The sequence below is a fragment of the Saccopteryx bilineata genome, chromosome 9 (genome assembly GCF_036850765.1).
Source record: "Saccopteryx bilineata isolate mSacBil1 chromosome 9, mSacBil1_pri_phased_curated, whole genome shotgun sequence".
Taxonomy (NCBI): Eukaryota; Metazoa; Chordata; class Mammalia; order Chiroptera; family Emballonuridae; genus Saccopteryx; species Saccopteryx bilineata.
In genome coordinates this window covers 10,763,858-10,788,431 of record NC_089498.1, presented here as the reverse complement: position 1 = coordinate 10,788,431, position 24,574 = coordinate 10,763,858, and the positions used below count along the sequence as shown (strand labels likewise).

General features: G+C 57.6%; 1 protein-coding gene across 5 annotated transcripts in view; it reads right to left on the bottom strand.

Moving 5' to 3' along the window:
* Nucleotides 1–775: 775 nt before the first annotated feature.
* The window catches only part of NDRG4 (NDRG family member 4), a 34,662-nt gene continuing 10,863 nt past the window's right edge, over nt 776–24,574 (bottom strand). For 2 of the 5 annotated variants that reach the window (XM_066243903.1, XM_066243901.1), the window contains exons 2-17: nt 19,857–19,951; nt 16,708–16,752; nt 9,935–10,040; nt 9,570–9,690; nt 9,423–9,485; nt 9,196–9,256; nt 7,616–7,702; nt 7,463–7,519; nt 6,998–7,101; nt 6,237–6,293; nt 6,082–6,133; nt 5,226–5,273; nt 5,004–5,039; nt 4,841–4,892; nt 3,646–3,684; nt 776–2,825 (exon numbers count right to left, since the gene is read on the bottom strand). In XM_066243903.1, the coding sequence (XP_066100000.1) occupies nt 2,671–2,825; nt 3,646–3,684; nt 4,841–4,892; nt 5,004–5,039; nt 5,226–5,273; nt 6,082–6,133; nt 6,237–6,293; nt 6,998–7,101; nt 7,463–7,519; nt 7,616–7,702; nt 9,196–9,256; nt 9,423–9,485; nt 9,570–9,690; nt 9,935–10,040; nt 16,708–16,752; nt 19,857–19,928 (1,155 nt within the window). In that variant the 5' untranslated portion in view covers nt 19,929–19,951 and the 3' untranslated portion in view covers nt 776–2,670. Of the gene's footprint in view, nt 2,826–3,645; nt 3,685–4,840; nt 4,893–5,003; nt 5,040–5,225; nt 5,274–6,081; nt 6,134–6,236; nt 6,294–6,997; nt 7,102–7,462; nt 7,520–7,615; nt 7,703–9,195; nt 9,257–9,422; nt 9,486–9,569; nt 9,691–9,934; nt 10,041–13,274; nt 13,410–16,707; nt 16,753–19,856; nt 19,952–24,574 lie in introns of those variants that run through there. The other 3 variants (XM_066243902.1, XM_066243904.1, XM_066243905.1) reach the window with 3 other exon arrangements.

Below are 24,574 nucleotides of genomic sequence, written 5' to 3'. Positions count from 1 at the left end.
TGTACACTGTGCATAGGGATTTGTTCATAGTTTTTTTTTATAGTCCGGCCCTCCAACAGTCTGATGGACAGTGAACTGGCCCCCTGTGTAAAAAGTTTGGAGACCCCTGCATTAGAGGCTTGTATTCTTAAGTCAAGTAATGCCAAGGTGTGGGGCAGCTGTATTAGGCTTGCTCGTGGGGTTACCAGCTCCAAGCACTTTGCCTGATTGGTACATGAGTGCGTGGCTGCACCATGTGTGTATGGCCTATATAACGCTATGAGTGCTTGTGCTTGAGAGAGATGGGCGATGATGGGGGATTATGGATGTCGGATTGCCTGCCTGCCACTGAGAGAGGGGCCATTCTTGCCATTTGTTTGCCTGAGAGGCAGTTTCCCCTGCCTGTGTGCTTGTCTGCCTTTATGAGACTTTAGCAAACAGAATGGCCCAACCTTTTCCAGCTCCACAGTTTTTCTCCTGTCTGCCAGAATTCAGTGTGAACCTGCCTGAACTCGGCCACCGGCATTACACAAGGCCAACTCCCCATTTGGCTTTATTGGGGCTAAATCCCTTATCCTGAGGCTGTTTCCTCAGCTGTGAAACTAGCATAATGAATATGATCCTGTAGAATTAATGGAAGGATCGGTAGGATACTGTGCAGCACAAGTGGAAGCGTGGAAATGGATGGAGATGCCTGTCCTCACCCTGCACACTCAACCCCACCAAGACCCAAGAGGCACCAGCCTAAACATCGTCTCTTCAAAGGCTTCCCACAGTGGACATGACACCACCATACTTGAATTCTTCTTAGTTTCTTTATTAGTTTTTCAACACAATTAACTCTATGTTGACAAGGGTTTTTATTTGTTTTACATTTTGTCATTTCCGAGTCTCATGACATTAGCCACTAGAAGACACAAAATTAGGTTCCTCACTCTGTACAGAGAAGGAAATAATAAACTCCATTAAAAGTTCACTTGGACCAAAGAAGATACAACCTCAATGGAAAAAACACACATAGGAGGACCCAATATACATACATATATATATAATGTATAGATATTTATAGATATCTCATCTGAAAGAACACAGCAAAAAAAAAAAAATCCACTTGCAGTGCTATCTACAGTAAGATGAATTCTACCAGCTTTTCAAACAGTCACATTCGATAGTCAAAGGAAGCACGTGAGTGAATAGAACTGGGACAGACTAACACTCCACCAGGCTCTAGAGCAGTCTAGCAATGGCTTAAGATTATAGGAGGTGGGGTGTATGTGCAGAGGAAATGTGGATGCAGGTGTCCTCCCGGCCTCAGAGCACCCCCACACACACATGCACCCCAACCCTTAATTTTTCATAGCTCTCTCCCTTCTCTTTTTGTTTTGGGACTTTGTGGCATTTGATTGAGGCTCCGAGACAAATGGCTTCCGTTTTCCGGGCCTGGAGAGTCTACCTGATAAGGTGGGGGATGGGAACTATATGGCACAGTCCTGGGCATTAGGTAGCAGGAGGGGCTGGGGTCTGTGGGCAGCTTTTCTCTTCTGCCTGGCACTGTGCACTTCAGGAACATTCCCCTACCGCCCCAGGATCCAACAAACCCCAGCCCAAGACGGTGCCTGGGGAAGTCTTGCTACCCTGGACCAGTACTAAATAAACTCTCTTCCTAGTGATGCCCAGGTGAAACACTGGCTTAACTTTACCAGAACCCTCCCTAGATACACCATATTTCTGGCAGCCTTGGCCATACTGTCCTCCCTGGAACCTGGGGGCATAAAAGGGATCTATTGGGACTCTCAGCCACTGCTTCCTGTGGCCACATGCTGGCTCCCAAAGGCAGACAACACGAAGTTCTCAGGGAGACACCCGATCCTCACTGGCTTTCCCAGCCTTTCACCTCAGCCTCCCATCAAGTCCCTATGGAGATGGAAGACCAGGAGACTTTCTGCTTCAGGGCCTTGGCTCAGAAATGGGACAGGGCCAGGAGGTGGCAGAGTGTATGTGCTGGAAGACAAGACACAGTCTGTAGGGCTCCTGCCTTCAAGGTACTCTTCCTTAAACAGAGAAACCCCACTTCGGCCCCTGCCTGCCTGGCCCTACAGCACCAGCAAACCAGCTGCCTAGTCGGAGCGCCCCCTTGTGGCTACCGTTCAGATGATTGTCACATGTGTTACCAGACAAACATGTGCTTGGTGAAGGGGATGGAGAGGAAGGGGGCCTGCAGAGATCCAGAAAGGGTTCAACTGCCACAGCTTCCCGCTGCCATCTCCTGGTTCTCACGCCAGTGCCTGAGCTGGACCCCGCATGCTTGCTGTCTCAGCACGCATCACCTCACAACCCCAGCCCACCTGCAAACCTGCCTGCCCAAGAGGGCCCTCCCATGCTTTCTTTAACCCAGGATGTTATCCTGGATCCTGGATCAGTCTTTTCTTAGCTGATCTCCTTCCTGCCCAGGCAGTGGGGAGTTGGAAGAGAGGGGCCCGAATTAGCCAAGTCAACAAGGTTAGTGGGATGGGGCTGGGGCTGGGGAACCATCCGGAGACTGTCCTGCTGTAGCATCTGAGAGATGTAACCCCATTGTCTCCCCTTCACCCTCACAGAAATAAACAAAACAGAAAAGGAGCTGGCGCAAGGATGGCAGTGGGACGTCGATGCGGGCGGGGACACGTGGGCGTCTTCAGGGAACCTAGGGCTTCAACAGGACACCTCCATGGTGTGGTTGACCTGGCCCAGCCCTTCGCTGCTCTCTGAGTGGGTGCAGGCCTGTGGGCGGCTGCCATCCACTGAGCTGGCACTGGTGAGGGACGCGGTCCGAGAGCGGGCGAGACGGGTCATGCTGGCCGAGGGCACTGTGGATAGAGGCAGGACTGGGCGTGAGGGCCAGGCGCCGGCAAGCTGGAGAGGTATTCACGCAGGCAAAGCGGCCAGCGAGACCTGTTCTTCCAACAGCACAGGGCCCGTCCCAAGCCAGGGCTCTGACGTCCTGCTCTGTCAAGCCCGAGGCATGCAATGCCCGCGACAGTGAGTGAGCCAAAGGGTCGGGGGGGGGGGCAGTCCGCAGGTGCCCGCAGGACCCTCTCACAACAGCTAGCCAGAGAGATACGGCCAACGGGGTGGGAGCGGGTCAGGCACACCAGAGCTGGTGTGAGGATGGGACATGGTTTCAATGCTGCCTGCCATGGGAGGAGGGTGGAGCCAGGGAGCAGAGCGACTTTGGCGCAGGACAAGCTGTGGCCACCTCACACTGCCCTAAATCTTGTTTCTGCCCTCTTACGAGTTTCACAAGCCAGACTCGGCCTTCCCAAACTCAACCGGCCACCTGTTCAGTTAGGACAGACGTGCAGGCCGCCCCTGCCCCCAGCGCAGAGCCTGGGCTCCACCTCTGAGCCAGTCGGTTCCACCCGCCTGAGCTCTGGAAGCCACACAGTCCAAGGCAGCCTAAAAGCGAGACCGCTGTCCAGCCCAGCCGATCTAGAGCCCTAAACAGACAAAGCCCACGCGGCCCGGGGTCCGTGGACAAGCAGGAGTCTTTGGGCTTTGGAGGGTAGCAGGGCACAAGAAGGTTCCAAACCACAGCAAGACGTGGCCAGCTCCGCACAGCGCAGAGGAAGGAGCAGGGGGAGTCTGGGGGGCGGGGTCCATGCATCAGGGGCGGGGCTACAAGGCTACCTGCTCCTCCACTCAGCCTTCGGTCCTTCAAGTACGCAACTAAGAGAGAAGATAGAGCCAGAGAGGGGCGGGGGTGAGGGGAGACAGAACTCGGGTGAGGAACGCTCCAGCAAGGCAGGGCCGTTGAGATGGCCCAGAGGGGAGATAGAAGGACAGGCACGGAGGGCTGGGGGCGGGGCAAGAGCCCAGGAAGCCCACTTCTGCCCACCCACCAAGCAACAGCCACAGAAGGAACACACACACAGCACGGACTGATGGCAGCCTGGCTCTGGGACCCCCGACAGCAGATGGGGGCACTTATCTCACCCCCTGCCCCTCTAGCCTGGGTTGTGGCACTGAGCGGCTCCTGTCGACATGGCCTTCCGGGCCATATCCTGGTCCCAGTGCCCTGGCCATTCTGCTAGGTCTTGGGGCCCCAGGGCCGGAGGGAGAGCTACTCCTGAATAGGCCTCCCTGCCTTCCCCGCAGGCCTGTCCTCCCACCAAGGCCCAAGCTGCAGAGGCCGAAGTCTGAGGGGAACAAAAATTCAGGGGCAGGGAGCTTGCTTCCAGATATGTGTGTGAGTGTGCGAGCGCACGCACGTGAGTGTGATGGGGTGCTCACAAGCACAGTCTGGATCTGAGCGCAAGGGGAAGTGTGGAGATGGGAGGGGTGGGAGGTGGCCAGTTCACCCACAGCCCTCAGGGCCCCAGATCTTCGGAATGCCGCGCCCACGTTCAGTTGCTATCTGCTTCCCTAATGCCCAGTGGTCCCACATGCCTTCCCCGGTCCCTGCACCACCTACCACCTGTGACAAAAGCCCATCTCCTGTGCTGCAGGCCCGGCAGGGGGTGGGTGGGGTACAGGACAACTTCGGGCAGGCTTCCCCATCAGGCTCCAGCCTGGGTCCTGGTCCCCCAGACATCAGAGAAGAACCCCCACCCCCATAGGCCTAGCTATGCCCTGGCGCCCCGAAGCCTCCACAGGGCTCAGGACAGCTGGGCACGGCCTGGGCTGATGGATGCACAAGGTAGGTGGGGTGCCCTGGCAGGTCTTGTGTGTCCCTGACTGCAGGGGGAGCGCGTGGTAAGAGTAACCCAGCATCCAGGGCCCGGAACATGGAGCTGGTCCGCACCACGGCCAGAGGCCAGCCCCGCCCTGCTGCCCACCGCTGGGCTTCGGGGCAGGCAGGTGGGCTGGGGTGGGGTGTACTTACTGTAGCCCATGCCTTGCAGGAAGTACTTGAAGGCTTCAGTCAGCTTCCCAGGCTGCAGAAAGGGGGGACAGGCACATGCTTTCACGGGCTGTACAGGATTGGGGGGAGGAGGGAGGCTTCCCCCACCCCGGGCTAGGGAGGGAGGGAGGGCTAAGAATCTCACCTGTGTGACCTGGGGGAGCCCCCCGGAATCTGCCATCTACAGGGAAGAGAGGGGTGTGAGCAGAGCAGGGCCCACCCCACGCCTTGCTGGCCCTCACACACCAGGACAGGCTCTGCCGACCAGACATACTGACCACGGCAAGGACCCAAGCAGGCCCCTCCCTGAGGCCAGGCCCACCCACGGTTGGGGGCACTAGCCCAAGGCTGGGGAGGAGGGTCTCACCTTCAGGAAGGTCGTGGTGGTTGGGTCCAGCTTGGAGTTGCATTCAACCTGAGGACAAGGAGCCAGTTTCAGCAGAGTGAGGCAGCCCCAGCCCAGGGCTCCAGATGAGGCCCCTGCCCCATCTGTTAATGCAAGTTCCAGCCCAGAGGCCGAGGCTCCACTGGTGAGGGCGGTGAACCGCGGTCGGGGCCCCAGACCCTGGAACTTATCACAACCGCTGTGGGCTTGGTAACATCCCCACAGGGAGCGAGGGCCACTTTGGCAGGAGTGCTGGGAAGGCACCAGGGACCACAGCAGCTGGCAGTGAGGCGTGGGAGGGCCAAGGGTCAGCTGCGGACTCGGAGGCCTCCGCTTGAGTTAAGGTGGCCCAGGGAGACAGCAGCTCCCAGCCAGTCTCTGCACACTGAGGCTGAGCAGGGCCCTCCAGGACCCTGCCCCTCTGTGCAGAGGCGGACCCGAAACCCCCAGATGTACTGGGAGCAGCTACTGGTCACAGGGCTACCACTGTTGTGCTCAAGAATTACTTATTTAATGAGTGACTCCGATGTTAGAGACAGGAGAGGTCTTAGTGTCTGAGCCCGAGTGGGTGGAGACAGAGGTGGGGCTGCACTGCTGGGGGCGTGGCCTGGCCCTGGCCCAGCCCCCTTATGTCTCCGGCCTCCCGCACCGGAAGGATGGGGGTTGTGAACCCGCAGTGAGGCCTGGCAAGGTAGTGGGGAGGTGGATGAGGAGCCCACCATCCTGGCCTGTCCTCTGGGTTTCCCTGAGCTGGGTCAAGGACTGGCTGCTGGCCTGAGGCCTGTGACCCCCCTCACTCCTGTCTCCACACCCGGGCACAGCACAGCCTCTCACTCACCACCCCGTCCTCTGCAGGCGCATTGTCCCCGACCACCAGCATCACCGGGCAGCTGCAGACACAGGAAAAGGGGTGTCTGGCCTGCGCAGGGGGCAGGGGGGTGGGGAGAGGTGGGGGGAAAGCGGGGACAGGCTGGAGATTGAGGGGACACTCACCGGAGTGTCTTGGCATTTGGCACCGTTCCAGGACGGTTAATGTCCAGGTCTCTGCGGCTACAGGGAGAGGCAGGGGTGGTCATCCCAGGACAGGACAGGGGTGTCTGTCCCCAACCCCCCACACGGTTGTATTTCAGCCACCCCCATCCCATTCCCTACAGCGACATCCCTGAGGCCAGGGCTGGTGAAACAGGGAGACTGGGACCTTCTCTGCATAGATAATGACCTTCAGGGCTCCCTATGCCAGGTGGGCCCTCAAATTCGGCTCTCCCTCCTCCACAAAGCGTTGCCCGAGGAGCAGCACCTGCGCGGTGCGGTCCGGCCTCTCTCAGTCCTCACTGTTCCCCCAGCGCCCTGCACACCCGGTGCCCAGTAAGCAGGTGTAGGAGAAAGGCAGGGAAGGTAGGCCGGTAGGGGCCTGGCCCATTCTCTGCAGAGCAACCCCTGAACGGGCTCCAAGGAGCACAGCTTGAAAACCACTGGCTTTAGCCAACCTCCTCGCATGGGCACAGGTCAGGTGCAGGGTTGTGGGGTCCAGGACGTCCCTCACCCCCACCGCTCCCATCGCCAGCGCCACAGGCAGGAGGAGAGGGGAGGAGCCCAGGGATCACAGTCTGAAGCCTGTTCCCTTGCGGGGGCGTGATCCCGGGCTAGCAGTGACTCTTCTCGGAAGCTCACCTATCTGCTCACCTACAAGCGGGGCCAGGGTGGGGACAATGTCCCCGTGTGCCTGACCCCGCGGGGGAGCCCAGCCCGCCCACCTGTTGTACATGTTCCAGAAGAGCTGCAGGTTGGCCTGGTTGACCACGTTGGCGATCTGCTGCCGGTAGCTCTGCACCAGCTCCGAGTTGTTCACCAGCTCCTCCTGTGCCGGGAGGGGGGGAGGGGCCAGGTGGGGACGTGGGCCCAGAGGGGGTCGCGCACATGTCACAGCCACATGTCACAGCCAGAGCAGCCTCCGACTACTCCTGGCAGGCCGGGGCGGGGCCCCCCAAATGTGGGAGACAGGACCCAAGGAGGGAAAGTGGGCTGTAAGACGAAGTACACCCCGTGTCCTTCAGATGTCCTTCAGGCTGAGACAGGTCAGATGCCACACAACCCCTTCCTTCCTTCTCTTGCCCAAGTGGGCGGGGGCAGAAGCCGCAGGCATCCCTCAGAGTGGGCAGAACCCAGCCCTGAGCAGCCCAGCCAGCCCCGCCCCTGTGAGGGAGGTCCCACACCCTTACCTGGCTGAAGAGGTGGGATAGCACCGTGTCAGGTAAAGTGCTGGTCAGGCCAGAGAGCTGCGGGCCAACGTGGGGGTCAGAGTGAGAGCTGCCCTGCCCCCGCCGCTCCTGCCCCCACCCCAGCGCGGCCCCAGCCAGCTGGGCCGTACTTACCTTGGTGGCGGCCCAGTCGATCCAGCCTTTGCCATTGGGGTCGATGTTCATCAGCACCAGCCCCTCCACCAGGTCGGGGAAGATAAGCTGCGGAGGAAAGGAAGACGGGGCTTGGGGGGCGAGGCAGGGCGCAGGGAGCCCCAAACCCCCTACCTACCAAACAGGCTGTGAGGTTCCGGCCCTGCCCAGCTCACAGGTGGTGGGAGGGTCCGAGGAGGAGGACACACTCTGCAAGGGCTTCACGATGCCACTAAGGACCCAACTGAGGACAGCTGGGAACCTGTGTGGCTCCATTTCTAGCTGTCCCTGCCAATCCTGCCCCCAGCTGGAACCTTTCAGAATTCTTCGAATTATTTTGATCCTATGCCTATATCACTGTGTTTTGCCCCTTTTAATGTATCTTTGGAGATGCTGCCGTTGTAAAACTGAGGATTAAACACCTTCAATAAAGCATTTTGTTTCTTGACTTTTTATCGACAAGAAAGCCCTAGGAACGGTCATTATGTAAGAACCAAAGCCTGTTTTGTTAGCCGTGGTGAAGGGACCCACCTTTTCTGTGGTACCCTTGGCCCGCATTTAGGGGGCGATATACACACATACTCATGGGATGTGGGTTCGGGGTGGCGGGGAATGGCCCACAGCAAACAAAACGGCCAAGTGTTAAACTTGAAACTAGAGCTGGAAATTCTTGGTCATTTCTTCTGAGGAAAGAAAGAATTTCCATCCTGAAAATTAACTTTTTAATTTTAGGGAGGAAAAGCTTGCGGCTCCCACCTGACACGATGTGTTCTTTCAAATGTGACTTTCATCACAAGCTCGCCAACTGAACATAGATGTCGTTTTTGGTAAAAACACAACTCGTTTAAATATTACCCTAACTACTGAATGAGTGATCAGGATCATCCTTATTTTGTGGCTAGCTAGAGCAATTAGTTGTATAGTTTGTTGCTAATAGAAATTTTTATTTAGATAATAGTTAAGCAAGTTATCGTCTTTTGAGGAAATGTATGGAAAAAGTAATTTTTTTTTTTAAGATTTTATTTTTTATTTATTCATTATAGAGAGGGCAGAGAGAGAGAGAGAGAAGGGGAGAGGAGCAGAAAGCATCAACTCCCATATGTGCCTTGACCAGGCAAGCTCAGGGTTTTGAACCGGCAACCTCAGTGTTTCCAGGTTGACACTTTATCCACTGCGCCACCACAGGTCAGGCTGGAAAAAGTAATTTTTAAAAATTTTTTTATTTATTTGTTATAGAGAGGGAGAGAGAGAGAGAGAAGGGGGAGGAGCAGGAAGCTTCAACTCCCATATGTGCCTTGACCAGGCAAGCCCAGGGTTTGAACCAGCAACCTCAGCATTTCCAGGTTGACGCTTTATCCACTGCCCCACCACAGGTCAGGCTGGAAAAAGTAATTTTTTAAAAAGTGAATTTCCTTAGAGGCAAAAAAGAAAAACAGGCTTTTTTAAGTGAAGAGGAAGTGTGGGGAGGAAGAGAAGGAAGAAAGAGTAGGAAGGTTCCCGTGACTGAAGGGTGGCCCCAGGAAGACCAGTCGTGGGGCTGGGGGACACAGGGGGACACTCACTGCAAACTTGGCCAACACATAGGCCCCGGCTCCCACTCCGATGCCAATCACGTACTTGAACCTGGAGGAAGCATGGCTGGTCACTCTAGGGCCAGATGTGCCATTCAAACGTCACCCAAGCAGTCCCCACCCGCAGCGCTCAGACCTCAGCCAGAGCCTGGCGGTGCTGCGGTGGTGGGGGCGCCCCCGGCCCCCAGCACAAGGACAGGGTCTGGGCGGGGACTCACCCAAAGTGCTGCACCACGCTGGGAAGCATGGCGGCCAGCTGCTCCATGGAGGGGTACTGGTACCTGCAGACGGAGCAGGAGGTCAGGCCCAGGTGTGGCCTGGGGCGCGCAGCTGGGGAGGGCCAGAGGGGACTCCGGGGTACCTACCCCTGAGGAAACTGTGACGCCCCCACCTGCTGACCGGGGGCGTCCACGTGGCACACCACGAAGTGCTTGGTGATCTCCTGCATGTCCTCGAAGTTGAAGAAGGTGTTGAAGCACAGCTTGTCTGCAAAGACACACCTGTGGCTGAGCAGAGGGGTGGGAGGCCCGTGGCCCTGAGAGGGTGGGCGAGGCAGAGGTGATCGGCCTCCCAATCTCGCGGTCCAGTGTGGAAACCAACGCTCAAGTGGCTAAGGACACAGAGCTGAGAGTGGCCCGGAACCGACAGGGCCCTGTGTGGAGGAAGGGGGGCTCACTGCTCTGGGAGACACGAGGCAGGGACAGGCCAGATGAGGCTGGGATGGACTTACGATTGAGGCCCACGTCATGGTAGGTGAGGATGGCCGGGCGGTTCCCTTTTGGGGAGCCCCGGATCACCACGTGCAGAAGGCCGTAAGGCGTCTCAATGTCGTGTTCCTAGAGGGGAGACACAGCGCTGGGTGCTTTGGGAAGCCCCACTCCTGACTCTTGCAGGGAAAGAGGATGTGGGCCAGTCTGGATCTTCCGGGCCTGTGGCGTGGCCTCCATGCCCCGTGGGGGCGGGGCATCCCACTCGCGGCACTCCAAGTAGCCCGCAGAGAAGATGTGACAGATGGAGCACCCCTTCCCAGAGGTGTTTGGCACAGGGACATGTGCACTGATACATATAGGAAAGTTTTGGTCCCCTTTGCAAACTAGCCAGTGGGGTGAGCTGCCACAGCCCAGGCTCTGCTGCACGCAGCCCGCCAGCGTTCAGCAAGGCCTGTTTCCCCAGCTCTCTAGGACAGCTCTGCCACCCCAGCCTGAGTCCCACCCTCATCTGTCCCTCCCCTATTTGGATCCTTCGAGGGCTGCTACCTTTCCTGAATTTAGCCTCAATCCTCGGTAACCACGCCCATGCCAATAGGCCCCGCCTCCAATGACCACGCTTGTCCTGGTCCCACCTCCAGGCCCCGGCTCTGCCTCTCCTCCCACCGAGGATGCCCCTCCAGGTGAGCGCCAAGGCCGCCTTTCGGTTAGACACCTCCTCGTCCAGGCTCCTGTGTTTACACCCTTGGTTCTGCTGCTTAGGGTCATCAGCCTCTCAGAAAGCAGGGGCTGGGAGCTGCAGGTTCAAGTCCTGTTCTGTCCCCTACTGTGTGACTGGGAGCCAGCCACACCCTTTTTCTGCCTCAATCACCTCTTCCCAAGCCCTCTCAGAGGGACACTGTGAGCAATAAAGAAGCTGATGTCTGCGGGTGTTTACTTGGAGAGAGCCCCAGAAAGGGGCTGTTGTGCTGGGGCGTACTGAGTCTGGAGAGAAGCCCCTGCTGGCTGGTCCCGCTGCAAACCGGTCCCCCAACCCACCCAGCCCTCAGTGGGGAGAATCCACGCAGGCCTGTCTGAGCTGAATCAACAGCCTGCCTCGCACCACAGGAGCCCTGGGCGTTGGCCCATTGAGTTGGAGGTGGGGTGAGGGTCAAGGACAGGAAGAAAACAGCACGTGACTGAACACCTACTTTGTGCCAGGTGTGTGCACGTGACTGAACACCTACTATGTGCCAGGTGTCTGCAAGAAAGCAGGAGCTCTTTCCCCCATCTCGCAGGTGGTGGACACTTCAGGGTCAAAGAGAACCAAAGTCTCTTTCCCCGACAGGAGAGGAAAAGACTCAGGAGGTAGGAGACAGCTTCTTGGGGACTGGTCTTTTGGGTCTGGGCCTAAAGGACCACTGTCCAGGCCTGTGTCTCCAGCGGGTAGTGACAAGGTGGTGCCAACCCCATGGCCAAAGGCCACACACCCTGGGAGCCACACTGCTGCTGCGAGGTCCTGTTAGATACACTCTGTCACCCTCTAGGCAGGCCCAGGGCCACCGCAGCCTCCCCACGTCCCAGGCCTGTCCTCCCTCAGGGCCACCAGGACAAGGAACACTTTCTGCTCACTACCACTGACTAGATACTTTTCATGTGTCTTCGCATTTACTCCCTACAGGGATGCAAGCCACAAAGGAGCAAACTAAGGGTGGGAAAGGAGATATGACTTGCCCAAGGTCAAGCCCAGAGAGGGCAGGGCAGGCCTTGCCAGGTGCAGACCTCGGGGTACACGCTGAAGGCTGCCTGTTCTGAGAGTGAGCTTCACCCCAGAGACCTCCCAGCAGGCAGCCTCTCCAGAGGGTGGGGCCGGGGCAGGAGGGATGCCCATTGAATAAGAGCAGATATGTACTTCCTGCGGCGGGAGGGCAGTCCCCCGGTGGCACGGGGTCACCTTTCGCTCTTCCAGGCACAAGTCGGGGTGCAAGACGGCAGTCTTCTACACCCAGACAGTCCGTGGGTGTAAGTAAACAGGCGTCTGTCCCCTCCCATCCCTGCTGTGACCGCCCAATCAATACCCCTGGGCGGTGGGACCCAGCCACAGTGCCTGCCCTACTAAGGCTCAGCTCCCAGGGACAGAACAGAGTCGGGGGCATTGCCTGGGTGCCCCTCCCGCGCGGCCCAGTAACCTTGGCTGAACCCTTCTGCCTGCAGGAGCTCAGGTCCAGCTCAGCTGATAAGTAGCAGGGCGTCCCCATCTCTTGGGGGGCTGCACACAGGAGCGGCCCCGCCCCAAGGGTGGCAGTGGGATGCGCTGGGAGACCCCAACCCCAGGACTGAGCGTTCCCATTGGCTCCCGGTGACGTCACCAGGCGCTGCCAGGTGGGCGCCGGCGCTAGGCACTGCCGGAGCCCGTCCCCCTCCGCCTGTGGATCTCCCCTCGCCCTTGACCTTGAAGGCTGCGGGCCTTCAGCGCGCGCGCAGGCGCGCGGTGGTGGGATGGGAGGGCTCCTGCAATTCTCCGGGTCACCCGCATCAATAATTCAGCAGACCTGGGCCGCTCCGCCGGGAGGCGCTGACGTCGTTGCCTGGGTTCAGGGGACCCGTGTCCCATGGACCTGCCAAAGCAAGCCCGGGTCGGGGGTGGAGGAGTAGGTGCGCCCCTGTCTCTCTCTCATTGAGGAAGATCAGTGTCCCTGGGCACTGGGGCTGGAGCGTGAGGAGACGCCCTGGAGCCCCCTGGGGGCCCCGTCCGCAGGGTCACGGCTCCAACGTCGCCTTCCCCTGCCCACAAAATAAGGCATTACGACCCTTTGGCGTCCCCTCCACTGCAAGGACCCCAGCCTGAAGGCCCGGTTAACACCCCGCCCCAGACCTCCCCGCAGAGCCCTGGGGACCACGGAGGAGCTGCAAGCACCTCCTAAGAAAGCAAGAGGCTGTCCTGTTTGCACTGCGGGGCGGCCACCCAAACAAACAAGCCCACCCGCACAGTCAGGAGCGCAGACACCTGCACGCACAGACACCCAGACACGCCGGGAACACAGGCTTCCCCGGGGCGAAGGTGGTCACGGGGGCGAGGCAGCCAGCAGCCGGCGCGTGCCGGGCGAAGGGCACCGTCCGTGGGATGTGCACACGCTGGCACAGGTCCACAGAGACTTACAGCCGAGTCACAGCCCCGTCCGTCCCGCAGCCTTCAGCCCTCCCGCGCAGGCCCCGACTGGCAGCTAACCCCGATCCCTCCCGCAGGCCAGGGTCACCGGGAGACTAGAACTAACGGTCTTGCCTCAGTTCTCCGCAAGGTGAGACTCCTGAAGGCAGACCTGACCCCAGACGTAGGCAGAGGGGTGCCCCTGGCTCCCCGACAGCCTCCCTGCCCTCACTCACCCCATCCCAGCACTCGGGCATCTTGCCGAGGGAGGCAACGCGCAAGGGCCTTAATCACTGGACTCCGGAGGCAGGGGCAGCTCCAGCAGCACGGGTAGCTCCAGCGGGAAGGCAGCGGCTTTGTGATAAGGTGCCGCTCCCGGGGCCATTTATATGCGGAGTCTGCCCGCCCTAGGCCGGTCCCTCCCCGCTGCGGGGCTTCTGAGCAGCCACTCGCTGGCCCGGAGTCCCGGCTTCCAGATTGGCTGTCGGGAGACAAACTTGGCTCCAATTGGCTTCTGAGATCCTCGCTCACTCAGCCCCTGCTCCTGTTCCCCTTCCCTCCCCAGCAACACATCATCCTTGATGGTCCTCAGCCCCTGCCTGCATCCTGCACACCCCCCAGAACACAGGCACACCCCAACAGCTGCACCAGGCTGCACACCGGGTCCTGGGAGGTGGGACACTGGACCACATGCACAGGTGCATCCCGTGTCAGGAACACAGGAGCCTCTCACGGAAACCCACACCGATGAGGGCATGGTGGCCACACAGGCGAGCCCTAGACAGCCTGGGGAGCCGGGAGGGCCTGAGAGGGCCCCGAGCCCAGCCTCTGCATCAGCATGGCCTGGATCACAACCTTGAGGGAATGTGGGGAGTCACTCCTGTCGGGGGCGACCTGGGTGGTGACCCTGCTCCAGGAGACTGGCTCTTCTCCACTCCCAGGGTCTCCCGTAGGGCAGTCCCCACTCTGCTCACATGCATGCGCAGTGCCTGTCCACACCCCTGAAAGCAGGGTTCCAGGCCCAGGGGCCTGGGCAGAATGCAAGACCAGGAGTATGTGGGGCACAGCCCAGCTTGCCCGCCCTCATTCCCATCCTGCAGCAAGGACTGGAGTCCACCAAGGACAGAGGAGGGACATGCCCGCCTCCCGCAGACCAACCCAGCGTGGGGCCTGGCTCCCAGATCTCCGGGGAGCAGGACACCTGAGCCACCTCAGGCCCCGTGCCCTGTCCTCCCAAGCAGCAAGGCTGTGGGTGGGGAGCTGCCCGACAAGCAGGCAGAGAAAACAGAGAAGGGGAGCAAAGGAGAGCAGAGGAGATGAAACAGGCCAGGGAGGGGCAAAGGAGGGAGCCCAAGGACGGAGGGAAGGAGAGACAGAGGGGGGGTGCTGGGCGCCCGTGTCCCCATTCTGTCTCTTTGGTGAAGGCCCGTGCCACTCTCCCCAGCCTGCGCCGATAGCCCTCCACACCGGCGGGCTGCTCTGGGGAAGGCAGCCACCTCCCGTCTCTGGGTGCCTAGTGACCTGGTCCACACCTGTCATATATGCTACCCCAGCCAGCCACAGCCTGTGCCTGGGGGCACCGAGACCTTGCCTGGCTCACCTCTGACCTCTCGCTCTGGAGGAGAGTGCAGAGTGCTGGGTCCTGCACATCCCAGGGCAGCAAGGGTGTGGGATGGGGTATCCCCCGGCCCCCACAGGCCATTCTCTTTGTCCCCTGAAGCCACTTGCGCACAGGAAGAGACTTCAGCCACTGGAACGGGCTGCAAAGGCACAGCCCACAAAAGTCTCCCATATGCTTCTCCAAGTGGAGGACAGATGGCCTTCCATCCTTCCTGCCACCAAACCGCTGTTTCTCCATGCTGCCCATGCAATCTTGTGCCCACTCCAACCTCTGACCTCCGAGTGACCTTCCCACCCTTAGACTCAGGTGAGAAGCTGACCTTGGGCACTGCCCACTCCAAGCCACGGCCCCATTTTTGCTCAGCTCACCGCCTCCCCCCCCAAGAGATGGATGACCTTGGGCAAGGTTGAACTTTCCTGTGCCCCAGGCTCCTCAATGGTAAAATAGGAACTGTGCCTTCCACACAGAGTTGCTATGAGAATGAGAAAAAGTTGCATAAATCACTCCAGACCTGACTACACACCTGCCCAAGCCCTGCCTGGGTCTGGAAGAAATGGGACAATCAACGGGCCTTTCCATTCCGCTGGCCCCTTCCCTGGAGGCTGCGCAGTTGTGGCTGAACAAGGCAGGCTCCAGTCCTCCTATCTGAACCCAGTCACAGCTCTGCCATGTCTTTGCTGTGTGACCTTGGGCAGGTCAGTCAACTTCTCTGAGCCTCCACATCTGTAAATGGGAAAACAGCAGTGCCTATGGCACAGGCAGTTGCACAGATAACACACTGTGCTCACAAGCCTATGAGAAAGGACCGGGAAACTGAAGCTTACCAGCACCTTAGCGCTCTGGGCCCGAATGCACCTCATTAAGAGCAGCAAATGCATGTTAGAATACCTCCCACGTGCCAGGATCCAGTCAAATGCTTTACACATGTTACCTCATTTTATCTTCTACCCCTCCCCCCCACAGATGAGGAAAATGAGGCAGGCGATGTCTGCTCTGGGATTTTATGCCACTAGCCCCTCCTGGGGAGGAGGTCCTGTTTTTCCACACACTCCCGTCCTCTTTGGGAGCAGGGAGGACAAAGAGGACTCCCTGGCGTGCCCGCAGTGATCTCTGGCTGGCCCTCCGCTGTCTCATGGCCACAGCCCTCCCTGGCCTCTCCCTGCACTCCTGTTTGCTCCCTCCTTCCCAGGCCCTGCCCTGTCCTGTCCTTCCCCGCTCCGAAGCCCTCTGTATTCGGAGCTGGAGCTCCTGGGGGACCGGAGCACGAGCACACTGTTGCGTCCTTGAAGGGGCTCGTGACTGTGACCCGGGGCCGGGCTCATAGATCCGGATCCTTACCGCAGAGCTGCGTGTCCGGGGAGGAGTGCGCAGGCCGCCCCACCTCCCACGTCACCCTGGCGTGCACCCCGCGCGAGGCCGGAGCTGTCACAGAGACTGACCCGAACTGAAGTCAGGCCCAGGCCAGAGCACTGAGGGGCCAGTTCCATCGAGCCAGGAGGAGGGTCCCAGAAGGATCTGAGTTTGTTCAGGGTGACTTGGTGGCCAGCAGGGCCCTGGAACTGGCAAGGCTCCCACTGTGTCTGCTGCCAGACATTGGCCGAGACCCGGAAATAAATGGCCACTACTCAGAGGGGAGAGGTGGCTGGCCGTGTGAGTGAAATCATCGTGAGGAGGAACAAAAACAAAGAATGAGTTCAGTTTTCACAGGGAATCTGGCATCAAACTAAAGAGGACATGGTTGTCCAGGCAACAGCTGCCATGGAAACAGCTATTTTGGAGCATCAGCTTGGCTTTCATTGGAGGAAAATGCTGATTCAGATGACAGCATCCCTCCCTCCTGTCTCCATCCTCACTCTCCCAGGCCTCCCTTCCCCCTCCTATTCAAGGAGGGAGGGGCCATCTTCCCAGGGGGCAGGGGGCAAGGAGAGCCACTGTAAGCGGTGAGGGTGGTCCTGGAGGTGGTGAGACCCTCCTCTGGGACCAAGCCGGGTGGGTGAGGGGCTGGCCAGCTGTTGGTGCCCCGTCTCAGGAGCTGAGCTGAGACCTACCGTCCAGTCTGTGTCCACAGCCGAGAGGAAGGTGTCGGAGTTCTCCTGAGGGAGCAGAGAGGGTGGGCGTTAGACCCTGACTGGCCCGTGCCCCCCAGGACTTGGCCTTGAGCTTGCTTGCTGTTCCCCATTCATCTTAATGTCAACAAAAGTGACCAGCACTTCCCAAGTGCCAGGCATCGGGTTAGTAAGCGCCTGACAGAGGAGCCTAGGAACAGATACTTGCATCAATTGTCCCTATTCCTGTAAAACGTGAAGATTTCCATTGACCGGAGAGTAGGGTGAGGCTCAGAGAGGCTGAGTCACAGGGCCACAGAGTGACAGAATCTCTGACTCCAAGTCCTTGCTGTTGGTCACTTTGTCCTGCTGCCCCCACAGTTGGTTTTTAAGGTCTGATTATCAGGGCACAAGGACAGAGGCTGAGGAAGGAGGGCAGAGGTGGCCAGGACAGCCACCTCAGGGATGGGGAGGCTGAGGCCCAGGCAGCGAGGGAGAACGCCAGACTCTCTGGGCCGCACGGAGGAGCCGCCTGGGCCACGGTGGCAGCTGCTCCCGTCTTTCCAGACCCGCCTACTTTGCTCTCTCAGAGCACCAGGTCCCGGGCGTTGGGCTCGCTCACACCGACCAGTGTGAGTCTGTGACTGGCGCCTGTCTGTCCCACTGGACTGCAGGCGCCACGTCGGGCTCTGCGGTCAGCACGGAGCGTGGCGTGGAACGGGCTCCCCAAAGAGATCTGGATGAACAAGTCTGAGCTCGAGAGTGTGGGCACTGTGGCGCACAAGAACCCCCTCTCCGCAAGGTGGCAGGGATACAGAGCAGAGGGGCGGGGACTCCATCCCTCGCTTTCAGACGCTGCACCTCAGCCACTTGGCCTCTGAGCCTCAAGGTCCGCGAGGGTTCACGGAGAAGTGCGGTACTGGCTGTTGCTCTGCCCCTGGTCCTGGACTGTCCTGCCCGGGACTCTATGCCACAGATGCTCCACAAGCCTCGACTGAATAAGCATGTGCAACAAGCAAGAAAATGACCAAAAGTCACAGGGGTGGGAAAGAAAAAAAAACAACAACCAGCGATTCCACCTGCAGCAGGTGGCTGGGGTGGAGGGGGTGGTGGAGAGGGTCAGAGGACACTAGAGGGTCTCACACCCAAACAGGAGAGCTGGTGATAGAGTCCCGCTGTCCCATAAACAATGGCTGTCCTCTGGCCACCTCCTGGACCTGAGGGCTCCGCATGGCCACTCTGGGAACTTCCCAGGAAGGGGATGGGCTGGAGGAAGGAGATGGGGGTCTCAAGGCAGGGGACAAGGCTGGTTAGTGACGAATCCTCTCACTGGAAGACCAGGCACAAGAGGGGAGGACAAGAAAAGAGATGTGGGAGATTTTTACCCTCAAGACCCCAGGGGTTCAGTTATCTCAAAGAAGGAGGGAGGAGGCGGGTTTGTTAAGAACAAAATCAACAAAACAGGATGAGGCTGATTATGGCAGGGTGTACTGCGTGCTCTCAGGGCGGGGGGGGGGGGCAGGAGCAGGGGAAGCTGTGGGAGGGACAGGACCATAGGAATATACAAGATGGCCAGAGACTGGCCCCAGGGCAAGGAGGGACTGCGCTAGGGGCTAGGGGGGGGTGCAGGAATGGGGGTGGGGGTGGCAGGCATACCTGCAGAAGTAGTCACTCCCCACTGGACTCAAAGTACTTGCACCTAGCAGGCTGTGGAAGGTATAAAAAGTGAAAGGGATAGACACTCACTAGAAAAGGAAACTCTGGCCTGACCAGACGGTGGCACAGTGGATAGAGCACCGGACTGGGATGCGGAAAACCCAGGTTCAAGACCCCAAGGTCGCCAGCTTGAGCACGGGCTCATCTGGTTTGAGCAAAGCTCACCAGCTTGAACCCAAGGTCGCTGGCTCGAGCAAGAGGTTACTGGGTCTGCTGAAGGCCCACGGTCAAGGCACATATGAGAAAGCAATCAATGAACAACTAAGGTGTTGCAACGAAAAACTGATGATTAATGCTTCTCATCTCTCTCTGTTCCTGTCTCTCTGACCCTATCTATTCCTCTCTCTGACTTTATCTCTGTCTCTGTAAAAATAAATAAATAAATAAAATGATAAAAATGATAGATAAATAAATAAATAAAAAAGAAAAGGAAACTGTCTCTGAGGTGAGTGAGGAAGGGACAGCCCAGACCACTCTGGCAGGCAGAGTGAGGCCAGACAGCACCAGGTGTCACTGACATCTGGAAAGGCCATGCTCAGAACATCTAGGATGTTTGGGGGGGGGGGGGTTGGGGACAGGGCAGATGTGACCAGGGCCCCGGCATGGGACTTGTGCTGAGCAGAGAGAGCAGAGAAGCTGAGAACGGAGTCAAGGCCCCGGGCACTGAAACGCAGACCCTGGGGGCCCCCACGGGTCAGGGACTGGGCTCCTGGCTTCCCCATCTGTAAACCGGGAAGGGGGTGTGGGGACTGGGACAGCATAACCTGCAGAGACACCCACCCAGCCCCGAGGCCCTAGAACCCTCTGAGCACAGCCCCCCGCAGCTTGCCCTCAGAGAGGAAGGGCACCAGGAGGCTGCGCAACAAGGAGGCGCGGGGCAGGAATCACTCTGGAATCGAACCCCAGAGCCCCGATAGGGGCCCTTCGGGACAAAATAGCATCTCCAGTGCCTCTGCCCCACTGCTCCTGGAGGCGCACTGCTGGTGACACGTGCCTCGAACCTCAGAGCTTGCGGGGACAGGACAGATGCTGCAGACTAGGAAAGGCGGGTGGGGAAGCACCGTGCCAGAACCAGGGGTTAAGTTCAGCCTCATTCCCTGATTGCTGTGTGACCTTGGCCAAGCAAAGTTACTTCTCTGTGCCTCGGTTTTCTCATTATTGAAATGGGAGTAACTTTGCTAAAGGAACCTCCCAGCCTCAAAGACAGCCAAAGCCACAGAGAGGATGGCTAGGTGTTAGTTGCATGGGCACTCAACTTGGGCGGGACCGTTTCTAAGGCCGGGACTAGGCTTCTCACGGTGGCCCGAGTATTCTGGCGTGTGCCCCCCCCCCCCCCCCCGAGGTTCAGCTGCGCAAGAATGGAGGGAAGACACGCGGTTTTCCTCTTGGCCACCAGGGGGTGCCCTCCGCCCCAGGACCGCGAAGGAGCGACTCACCAGCTCGGCGACATCCTGGCCCCGGAGCAGCGGCTTCTCCTCGGGGAATCGCAGCTCCTGCAGCCCGGCCATGGTCACGTCGTGGAGCAGGAGCCCTGGGGAGGGAAGGCGAGGACGAGGGTTGGGACCTGCAGTGGCCGGGATGCCCGGTTCTTGCTCTGACTCTCCCAGCCGGGCTGGGGCAGGGGCCAGGACACCACACTGATCGCTCATTCCCGGGGTCCCCGGGCGCAGGGTCATCGCAGCCCTTCAGCGGACAGCAAGGCTCGTGCCGCAGGGATCCCCTGCTTGGCTCAGTGATGTAGTTGTATCATTTGTTCTTAAAAGTTAAAACATGTTTCAAAAAAGAAAGACGAAAGGAAAGCAATACAGGATGACCTCTGAAACAATTTCAAGTAAATCTCTGCATTTACTGAAAAGCATAGGGGCCAATGTGCAGAAGCCAAACACAGGGTCAGAAGCCGATGGAGGCTGGTTACAGAGGGAACAGAGCTGAGGGGTGTCCAGAGGGCCTAGCGGAGCCTGGATGAGGGTGGCTTTGGTGGGGGGGGGTGTCTGGCAGTGTGGCAGGCAGAACAATGTTGAAAGAGGGGGTGCCTGTCATGACATTAGCATCCACTGGGAGGGATGACATACGGTGACCACTCAACTCCCAGCCACCGGCAGGTAGGTCCAGGGCCCTGGTGGGTGTTCCTGGCAGACCCTGGGCCCCTGAACCTCAGGAGAGGAAATGATCATATGTGCACATGCATGTATGCATGCATGCCTGTGTGTGTGCTTGGAGGAGCCAGTGGTGGTCGGAAGGGGGCACAGAGAGGGTCCTAGGGTCCCACAATCCATCCAGCTGCCTGGCACCGCCACCCGTCACTTGGACTTCAGGATGGCTTAGATCAGAATGCACCAAGAGAAAAGCTAGCCAAAGACACAAACTGGAAATTCATAAAAGAATTAACATTGGCCAATCAATATACTAGAATGTATTAAAGCTCACTAGATGTCAAAAAAATTCAGATTAAAACAAGACACCCCCCCCTTTTTTTTTTTGCCCAATGCACTGGCCAGCTTTGCAGCGCTGGCAAAGATGTGAAACTGGCACTTTTCTTATATTGCTTGTGGGTGTATAGAGTGACAGATCTTTCTGGTGAGCGGTTTTGCAGAATGAATTAAAACTGCTTGAAAGATTCATACTCTTGGACTCAGCAATCCTCTCCCTGCAAAAATTTCTTAAGGAATTCAGAGAGGGCTTCTGATGATTTCTCTGTAAGAACGGTCACCACAGTGCCATTTATAATATTCAAGAAAAACTGAAAATGCTAGGTGTCAATGAATAGGGCATTGGACACATCAACTATGGGTCAGTAACTTATAAGAGATATTTAATAACATGAGCAAAGGCAATTATAAAACTTACAGTATTATCCAAATTATGAAAAGTACAGACAGCCCCACAAACAAGCCAGGAATGATGTATACCCTAAAATTCGCAGGCATTATCCCCAGTGGAAGACTGAAAACTACAGCCTGTTGTCTGAAATCAGGAAAAAACAACATTAAAATAATAATAATAATAACAATAACAATAATAATAAAAAGACCATCTGGTGTCAGAGCAGTGACAATACTCTTGCCCGCAGCACTTCATAGTTCCCCAGGGGCTTTCTTGTGCTAGGTGATTGCACGCCGACAGGCAGTGAGGCCAGGAAACCAAGGCTAAGAGAGGTTCACGGGCAGGTCTCCATGGGGCCAGGCCTGGAAATGGGGTCTCAGACCCCTAGTCCAGCCCAGTGTGTGTCCTGTAACATTACAGCCGGCTGGCCTGATGGGTTCCTTCCTTCTTTCCCTCCTCTCTCCCCTCCCTCCCTTCCTCCCTCCCTCCATCCTTTCTTCCTCCCCAACTCTATTTTTAGCCCTTCTTAAGGATGAAGGCCTCAGACTTTCTCTTCTGCCCTGACAGGCTGCCAATACCATCAGCTGGTCGGTCCAAGAATGTACCCCACGCCCCCGCCGGCCGCATCCCACCCCTGCCAGTCCCTGCTGCTTTGGCGTCTCCCTGCGGAAGGCCAGTGGTTGCCTGGGACCCAGGGGCACAGGGCGTTGGTTGGGACCCACTTCTGTGCCAGGGCTGTCAGGAGGCCAGGCTGCAGCTCCAGACTTTCCCTGGCTTCCTTCCCTCTCGTCAGAAGCACGAAGCATCAGCTCTCCAGAGTGCTACAGCGACGGCACCCCAATGCACAGGAGTCCCCACGGGAGTCTAGTTTGGGGTTGAGATGTGCTGAGCCTGGGCTGCCAGCTGCTGGTCACCCAGTCCTCGTGGAAGGCTAATCGAGACCCGTGGAGCTCACAGGGAGAGCCTTGTCCTCAGAGGCCAGGCAGGGAGGCCTGTGCCACCCAGGCCCCTAGGTCCCCGCACCTCGGTGCCAAGCTGGTGCGCTTGGCTCGCAGGGGTTTCCGGGGAAACCAGCTAACACGATACTGATGGGCTGTACTTTGAGCAAGGCATCCTCTCCCCTCACCCCCACCCCTTTCTCTTCCATCCTTTCTGACAGCTGCACACTCACCCATCCATCTGGACGGGGGCTAACAGAAGGGTCCCAGCCTGTAAACTCTTCCCCCATTAGGGCTGTTTTAGCCGCCAGCCTGCCTGAGCACCCAATTCGATGAACCGATTAGCCACCATGGCATCACTGGGGTGCCCCCGCCCTCACCCAGGCCTGTTCTGAGACCTCCCAGGAGACCATCTTCCCCAAGGCTGGTGCTATTAAAAGGGCCGAGAGTGGGCCGTGCAGGGACAGATGGCCCGCGATGGAGGGGGTGGAGGGGAAGAGGGCTGGAGAGAAACCTCGGAATCCAGAGAACCGGGAACGTCTCAGCCCATGGAAAACAGAGACGGCGCGAGGCCCAGCAGGCCGTGATGTGGGGCCCCGAGACGGGGGAGCTCTGGGTATGTGGGGCGCTGGAAAATGGTCCAGGGCGGACATTCCACAGCAGGGAGGGGCAGAGAAGTTTCCTCCTAAGAACGTTATGATTTTAAAAAGAGTCACTACACAGAACAGAAACAGACTCATAGATACCGAGAACACTCTGACAGCCGCCAGACAGGAGGGGTTCGGGGGCTGGATAAAAGGTGAAGGGACAGAGAAGCGCAGATTGGTAGTCACAGAATAGCCATGGGAATGTCAGGAACAGAATAGGAGACAGAGTCAATAATATTGTGATAACTGCGCACGGTGTCAGGTGGATGCTCGATGGGTCAGGGCGGTCACTCTGTAAGCTCTGTAAAGTGTCTAATCACAGGTTTGTACACCTGAAACTAATGGAATATTTCTATCAACTGCAATTAAAAAATAAAAAATGTTACTTTAAAAATAAAAATGAGCCTGACCAGGCGGTGGCGCAGTGGATGGAGCGTCAGACTGGGATGCGGAAGGACCCAGGTTTGAGACCCCGAGGTCGCCAGCTTGAGCGCGGGCTCATCTGGTTTGAGCAAAGCTCACCAGCTTGGACCCAAGGTTGCTGGCTCGAGCAAGGGGTTACTCGGTCTGCTGAAGGCCCACGGTCAAGGCACATACAAGAGAGCAATCAGTGAACAACTAAGGTGTCGCAACGAAGGGCTGATGATTGATGCTTCTCATCTCTCTCCGTTCCTTCTGTCTGTCCCTATCTATCCCTCTCTCTGACTCTCTCTCTGTCCCTGAAATAAATAAATAAATAAATAAATAAGTCACTAGCTAAGTTATAAGGAAAAGATTACTTACCGAATCATCACATATGCACTTTACATGTACACGTTATATGTCAATTCTATCTCAATCAAGATGACAAGAATAAAAAAAAAGAAAGGAAATAAGATTCCTCTCCATGTCCCACAAGGAAGCCGGCCAGCTCTGCAAGGGCTTAGGGAGCACGGGGCAGGGAGGGTCTGAGAGCAGCGGGGAGGGCGCTTTGACTCTGCCCCTTTCTCCCCCAGGAACCCCTGATGAGAACCAAAGGGCCTGACCAGGCGGTGACACAGTGGATAGAGCGTCAGACTGGGACGCAGAGGACCCAGGTTCGAGACCCCGAGGTCGCTAGCTTGAGCAAGGGGTTACTCGGTCTGCTGAAGGCTCATGCCACGGTCAAGGTACATATGAGAAAGCAATCAATGAACAACTAAGGTGTCGCAATGAAAAACTAATGATTGATGCTTCTCATCTCTCTCCCTTCCGGCTGCCTGTCTGTCTCTGTCTCTCTCTCTGACTCTGTCTCTGCCAGAAAGAAAAGAAAAGAACCCAGGGGCCAGCGATGAAGTCCAACCCTCCTTTATCAGCGGTTGGGCCTCGAGTCACTGGAACCCTCGCCAATATTTCTTCTACATTACTCACCATCTAACTTTATTTTGAGCAGATCACTAAAAGGATTGCTTCCCTGCAAAATGGGAGTGTTAGCCTTCCTCTCCTCAGAAAGCTTTGAGGTGCAAGAAACAATGGGTAGAAAATGCCTTTTAAGTGGGAGATTTTTGTATCCATTTCGATGGGACAAAGAAAGAAAGTAATTTAGCATAGGTGGCCAGGGTCCTCCTTACCGTCCTCTGCCTACTTAAGACAACCCTGGAATTCTTTTCCCCCTGTCCTTGGTGGGAGGAAGGGTTCAGACCTGCTGGGAGGGAGGCTACGCTGATGTCCCAGTGAAAGGGACGGCAAAGGGACAGGGGAGAGGAGACGGGGCTTCTTCAGATGACA